This window comes from Prosopis cineraria, unplaced genomic scaffold, assembly GCF_029017545.1.
Source record: "Prosopis cineraria cultivar Desert tree isolate PC_DT_omini unplaced genomic scaffold, ASM2901754v1 PC1, whole genome shotgun sequence".
NCBI classification, from domain to species: Eukaryota; Viridiplantae; Streptophyta; class Magnoliopsida; order Fabales; family Fabaceae; genus Prosopis; species Prosopis cineraria.
Window position 1 is genome coordinate 39003721 of NW_026555332.1, and position 7120 is coordinate 39010840.

At 34.2% G+C, this 7120-nt stretch overlaps 1 protein-coding gene across 3 annotated transcripts; it reads left to right on the forward strand.

Moving 5' to 3' along the window:
- The first annotated feature begins 445 nt into the window (after positions 1 to 445).
- LOC129288188 (uncharacterized) lies at positions 446 to 6874 on the forward strand. Of its 3 annotated transcripts, none has more exons than XR_008587948.1 (6): positions 446 to 771; positions 1178 to 1573; positions 2554 to 2968; positions 3123 to 3334; positions 3541 to 3591; positions 6410 to 6874. XR_008587948.1 is itself a non-coding variant. In XM_054924649.1 (5 exons), the coding sequence occupies exons 1-4, from the start codon at positions 525 to 527 to the stop codon at positions 3322 to 3324; spliced, it is 1260 nt and encodes a 419-aa protein (XP_054780624.1). In that variant the 5' UTR covers positions 446 to 524; the 3' UTR covers positions 3325 to 3334; positions 3541 to 4218. The 3 variants fall into 3 exon arrangements, 1 of the variants encoding a protein (XP_054780624.1); XR_008587947.1 differs by lacking the exon at positions 6410 to 6874 and adding an exon at positions 3828 to 4218; XM_054924649.1 differs by lacking the exon at positions 6410 to 6874 and having other exon boundaries at positions 3541 to 4218.
- The last annotated feature ends 246 nt before the right edge of the window (positions 6875 to 7120 follow it).

Sequence of the window (7120 nt, forward strand, 5' to 3'; positions counted from 1 at the left end):
GAGTAAATATGTGCAAGTTAGTGGATACCTAACTTGCTGTTCCCGATTAATAAATGATAACGCAAGGAGATTTGGAATAGCATTTTCATCACCATGAACAAAGGAGTAGTTCCAGGCCAATTTTGGGTCCATATCCAGCCTATTTACAAGGCACGTTATTAAATTTTTATTATAATTTTTTTTACTCTCTATTAAATTTTAAAGGAAGAAAATATATTATTAAAATATATATATTTAATAGAAATAAAGTTAATAATTTATTAAATTTTAAGATAGAGTTAATAAAATTTAAATTTTTTTATACTAATAAAATATATCAAAAGTTTTTTATAAATAAAATTAAAGAGTTTAACTAAAAATATAACATAATAAAATAGTACATCAACCTTTTATTTATTTATTTATTTATTTATTGTTTTGAGAAAGAGGGGTGGCTCACCGTGAGTGGAAAGAAGCTCAAAACATGGGTGCAAGATTAGGACGCTGAAGACCGAATCAGATCAACGCTTAAACCCTAGAGAGCCATGAAACGGAGTGTGCTCAGCAACGTCTCTCTCTACACTCGCAGTCTTCTCCACTCTCCTTCCACACACCGCCCATACCCTAACACCTCAATCGCCCCACTCGCCGCTTCCACTCCCTCCCGCCTCAGGTTCTTCTTCTCCGGCGACGACTCCTCCAATGAAAAACCCAGCTCTTCTACTCAAACGAGCGTCGCGCCTCCCGCGAAAAAGGATGTACTCGCCACCGTCCAGGATGTCAGTAACAAAGGTAACAACAAAGATGCCTGTTGACTGTTGTGAATGTAGTTTATCTCATCTCGGTTTTACTTAGTTTGCTCTAAACTAGTCTGAAGCAGGCCGAAGTTGATTGGATTTGTTATACTGGAAATGATGTAGATTTAAATTATCATTCCATTTCATTTTTGCAACTTACGTGTTTTTCAGTTTATGCCTCTTTAAGATAATTAGTTTAAAGTATGACAGATATATAATCTGCTAATGGGTCCGCTTGACTGGGTTTATAATTGTGCAGCTGAATTTGCTGATGAACTTTGTGCCTGTGGACTTACGTAATATATGTTCTTCCCTGTGTTTAATCATGGACTTCATACATTTGACGTATTGTGATCTAATTTTATGTCCTGCAAAATATTTAAGGATTTTTTGGTTTTTAGATCTTAAAGCACAGATAGAGAAGTACTTTGGCGGTGATGAGGAAGCACTTCCAACGATTTTTGAGTCAATTTTGCGGAGAAAGTTGGTGGACAAGCACGAGGAGACAGATGACGAGCTGCTGGATGAACTCCAGATGCAGCCACTTGATGATGTTAAAGACCAGGAATTTGAATCAGATTTTGAGGAGCTGCATGAGACTGATGATGAGATTGATGATTTATATAATGCAAGGGACGTTGTTATGAAGAGGATGGCAAAGGACGAGTGCTTCAACATGGATGAGAAAAAGTGGGCTGAGCTTGTTGAGGATGGGATTAAACATGGAGCCCTTAGGGACACAAAAGAGTGTGAGGAGATTCTGGAAGATATGCTTAGCTGGGACAAACTCCTTCCAGGTAAAACATTGTTCTTTAACTAGGCCTGCTTCTTGGGATTCTGAAAAGGTGGGCTGAGCTTGTTGAGGATGGGATTAAACGACATCAAACATGATGCATGAATGGGGATTCTGAGATTGTTTAGAAGATATCTACATCCATATCTATGATTTGAATTACTCCAAAAATTTACAAATGATTGATTGAGTATGCTATACTGATATTGAGTCATGCTGCCAAAATTGTAGATAATTGTTCTAGTCGTTACTAATTGATTGAGAGTTTAGACATTACTCCTCTTCCTAGAGGCTAGCCTTGAGTAAAACCTTGAGATGTCTTATTTTAATGTCCAATATCATGTTTGAAACAGGCATCCGTAACTTTCTTTCAGGGGTTACAGGTTACTTTATCATATCGCTTGGCTTCTGGCATGAATATCGTCACATGCCTAGATGCTTCCTTATTTTTCTGTTGATGCTTTGTCTTTGTGGCCTTGTGGGGAATGTGAAAGTCTTGAGATGTCAATAAACACTCAGCTGTGCTTGTAGTTCATGATTATGAAAAATGATGATTAGGAAAAGTAATTAACTTGGCTTCACTTCCAGTTTTAATTATCTGATGAAATATATGATATTTAAAAACTTGACATGTTTCTTTTGTATTTGATATCCTTTGGTCAGTATTGTCTGTCTTGGTAATGATAAAAGTTGTTTGAGAATTTGAGGGAGTCCTTGTTTTAATCAAAATACTCCTGAAAGGAGCTGTTTTCTGTCTATAAATTGATTGGGGCTTGGTATTTTTTTGCTAAACAGATCATATTAGAGTGGAAAAGGGATTAACGGTTTGACCTTGGTTGAATTTAATCTTTTTGCACACCTTAAATCTTAGTATGGCATTTTCTAACTTTTTCTGCATGTTCTGATAGGCAATTTTAACTTTGTTTATTCAAGCTCCATTTGATGATCTGCTAATTGTTACGTTGGGTGAAATGTCTTTTCTAGATGAAATAAAGAAGAAAGTGGAAGAAAAATTCAATCTACTAGGGGATATGTGTGAAAGAGGGGAGCTCGAACCTGAGGAGGCTTATGAACATTTTAAGAAGTTTGAGGATGAAATGGTTACTGAATACATGAAGATGGTGGAAGCGGAGGAGCTTCCACAGTTTGACAAAACTGATGTACCTGACAAGAAAAAGGACTTAGACGATCCACCAGGTGAAGGTCCAATCCTCCGGTGGCAAACTCGGGTAGTCTTTGCACCTGGTGGTGATGCTTGGCATCCAAAAAACAGAAAAGTGAAATTGTCTGTCACGGTAAAGGAATTTGGGCTTTCAAAATACCAATTTCGTCGACTCAGGGAATTAGTTGGAAAACGTTACCATCCAGGGAAAGATGAACTTACCATAACTAGTGAGAGGTGATGTTCTATCTGTGTAATAATTTACTGATTCACTACCTACTTAATTTCCCGATTCACTATCCACTTCTAACCCTTTGGTTCTTGGTCCTTTCCTCACAACATGAAAGCAGCTACAATTGTGTCTAAAATATTGTTTCCCCCTATTTTGAAGGTTTGAACACCGGGAAGAAAACAGAAAAGACTGCTTAAGGACTCTTCTCTCCCTTATTGAGGAGGCTGGGAAAGCTAACAAATTGGCAGATGATGCTCGGGCTTCATATGTGAAGGAAAGGCTTAGGGCCAATCCAGCATTTATGGAGAGGCTGCATGCCAAGACCAAGAGATTGCGAGAATCTAACCAAGTTCCTGCTTGAAACATTTCAGGTTTGAAGTTTGGTTCTATTTTTGGTACTGGGATTCCTCTTTTTTTTTTTTTTTTTTTTTACCACAAAAGTTAGGGCGGCCTGAAATAAACAACATTTTATAGACTTTGTAGGAGAATTAACTCTACAGATATCCTTCAAATATTATTTTGGAATTTCTCCATTAAGATCGTTTCATGTACATAAGTGATGATTGATGGGATGCAGGTTGGCTATAGGACGCTTCAGATGAATTTGCAATCTTGGATCCCTTGCTGAGTTGAGTTCCCCACACACTTTTAAAATTAATTAAAAGGAAGAAGACAATTCGGTTTTGATAAAAAATTTTAAAAATGAGTTCCAAATACGATTCAAGTAAATGCAAATTCAAAAGTTCTAATTGAAAATAAAACATTTAAGCTATAAATGTAACTCAGTTTGTGAAAACAATATTTACAGCTCATTTTTAACAAAATTTTGTTGGTGACCTAACTGTAATTAATTTGATCTTTCAGGACTTTATTGTCATTCTTCCAAATTAAAATACAGCATAAATGCCATTCCCCAAGGAAAAGGGATTTTTAAGATGTTTTCGCTGTTTTTTCTTTGAATGGCGGAGCTTTTTGGTAATTCTAATTTTGTATGATTTCCAATCCTTTTTCCACTCTAGCTGTTTTCGGAGGATTTATCGCCCCTCCTTTCAAGTACATCTCAATCTCTCTTTGATCTTTGGAAACACAGGTTGAGCAGGAGCATATAGAAAGTGATTATTAATTGCGCAATAGTATTAATATTTCTTTTTAATATTCTGGGTATCGATTTCTGCATCTATGGATTTCTCCTGGTGATATTGACAATATAGAGCTTGGATTGTGCTCTATTTTCAGCAACATTTCTTGCGGTGTCTTTAGTTACCCAGGAACTAAAAGCTAGATAGGTTATTGAACTCATTAAAACAGTTCAAGATTTAATTATCATTTGTTAGACCGTGATTATGGGAGGAAAATCTAGTTCGTAGTAATGGAAGAATAATACTCTCAGAAATAGAAGCTGCATGTGAAAATTATTTTGCAAGTTCAAGTTGAAAATAGAGATAATGATAGTTAGGTCTTATAATGTTGAATTAATGATAGTTAAGTTTTTGATAAAATTTTTTGAAAAATAAATTAAAAATATCAATTTAAATAATTATTAAATTTTGGAGTTTTAATTACAAATATGTATGTAATTATTAAATATACCTTTTAAATTATAATCATTTTATAGAAAATTTTAGGTAAAATTAATTTTTTAATCATTCAACTTTTAACTCACTTGTAACTCAGTCTTTTAATTATGATTGGTTGCGATTTAGTCTTTCAATTATAATTCACTATAACTCAATCCTTCAATTTTTAATTTATCTATAATTTGATTTTTATTTATTAATTTTTTATAAAAATTTCTTATCAAATAAGAGGAATAAAAAAAATGTTCATATATTATTTTAAAATATCTTTCTCTTACTCATTGACGTGAGATATAAGTTAACATGAAAAAAAAAGTTAATAAAAGTTCATGAACTAATTTGTAAGTGATTCAAAAGTTGAGGGATTGAATTATAATAAATCATAGTTGAGGGACTGAGTTATAAGTGAATTAAAAGTTGGGGGATTAAAAAATTAATTTTTTTTAAAATTTTATTAAAAATTTAACTGTTATAATTTATTCTTTCGAGGCTCAACTATCATTTTTTCAACAAAATATCATAACTAAACTAACGCAGACCTATGTATAAAACAAAATACAGAATTGGAATAACATAATGCAATAAATTACATGGGAAGAAGAGCAGGATTTTTAAAGACAAACGAATCACCAATATGAAGAGCGCAGTATCAGTACTAACACCATTATTAATTTACTCAAATCTTCCATTCTTCCTTCAGGGAACCAAAAGTGTACTAGGATTAATATCAAAATTTATGAAGATAAAATTAAAAGGAAGAAAACCAGTATACCACCTAGAGAAGTAAGCATCATAATTTTGAAGATAAGCAAATAAATATGCATATAAAATCTTGATAACTATCTCTTCTGCTCAGCCCAGTACATAGATTTCATAGAATCGCATTGAAAGGGATACCAAAGAAGTAAATGAAGAGGGAAAACCACTGAAGTGCTTCTTCAGTTTACGCTTAGTAACTATGGAATCTCATAACATTCAAAATGTTCCAACTCAAAACGTTTTCTGCAAAACTTGTTAAGGTCATGCACCACAAGCAGCGCCACATTCAGCACCACATGGTGCTCCATAAGGTTCTGAATCTGCAGCACCAGAGGTTTTCTCTTTGGACACTCCTTCTGCACAAGAAAATATTATAGCAGACATCACGCAGAACATAACCAAAGCTATCCACAAGATCCCACAAACATTCCCAAACAATCCAAGCCTTGCTTCCAAATTGGTCAACTCCCTCCATTCTCTTGCCATCTCTTCCTTCCTCTTCGTTTTGCTTCTTAGAGCAGCTGGTTTGCTTTTGCTCTCTCAGGAGTGAGCTGGTGAGCAAACCACTTGTGCATAGGCTTTTTATGAGTTTTAAGGCCAATGTGGTGGAATAAAATTATTCGTCTTCTGGATTGATAGTAGATTGACTTTTTATTTTGTCCTACACTACCCTAATCACTTATTTTAATTTTGGTCTCTCCATTATGAAAAGTTTTGCAATATTTCCCTGTGCAAAAGAAGTCTGTGAACCTCTGTTGTTAAATCTATATATCCTATATATTAAAGAAATCTGTAGCGGTATACATTATTTCCCAGACAAAGCCCTCACGCCTTCAATTTACTTGTGAATTTTAGTGGTAGATGAAATTTCCCGTGCATCACATGGGTGGGCAAGTATTTTAAATTTAGAAGAAGAATATGGGATGAAAAAGGTAAGTCTAGAAGCCAAGATGAGATTTTTTCTGTAGGGAATATTTCTGTGTGCTGTGAGAATGATGGTGAAAAAGTTGTGGAAAATAATTGGATGTGCAATAATTGAGGTACTGTGGTTATAATGAATTCAATTGTGGAGGCTAACGTGACATGAAATTTGTCGATTTTTGGAGACAGAAGGGATTGCGATGGACAAAGTTTGATGAGTTTTCAGAGGCCACTTTCAACGAAGGAATTGGCCTTCATATTCCAAATTGCACGAGAAAATACAGCTCCAACTTTTTTTCCAGTGGTGAACTTGGGGAGGCTTCAACTAAGTCAGTATCAACTACTTATATAAAACAATGCAATTATTTCACTTAGTGGTTGATTCTTTTTTGAGTTTTTTACTCAGCAAAAGAGAGTTGAAACAGTATTAAACAAGGGTATCAGGATCTCCACTTATGTAGAAGTGGAATTTCATGCGAATGAGAACAGAGTGTTGGCTCTGAAGAGACTTGCTGGCATACGTAGAATATCCTCACAAATCTGTTCGGCTGCCCCATTTACGTTTGTTGTCAATGACTTTCTTCTGTTTCGAATTCAGCGTCACAAAGCACCATTATTGGCTCTAATTCAAATCGAATTTTGCGTCTGATATGATGTCCTTGATTTCAGCCCTTTTCTGATCCAAAAGTTAGAAGGAGTATTTATTTTAATCTTATTTGCTGGGCACTTTAATTATTGTTTTATTTTTTTTTTATCTCTATTAAATAATAAAAAAATTATTAAATGTAAGAGTATTTTATTTTTTAAAGTGTGTATATTAATAGAGATCAAGTTAAAAATTTGTTAAATTTTAGTTATAATTAATGAGGTTTAAGTTTTTTTTTTAATTTTGATGAAAGA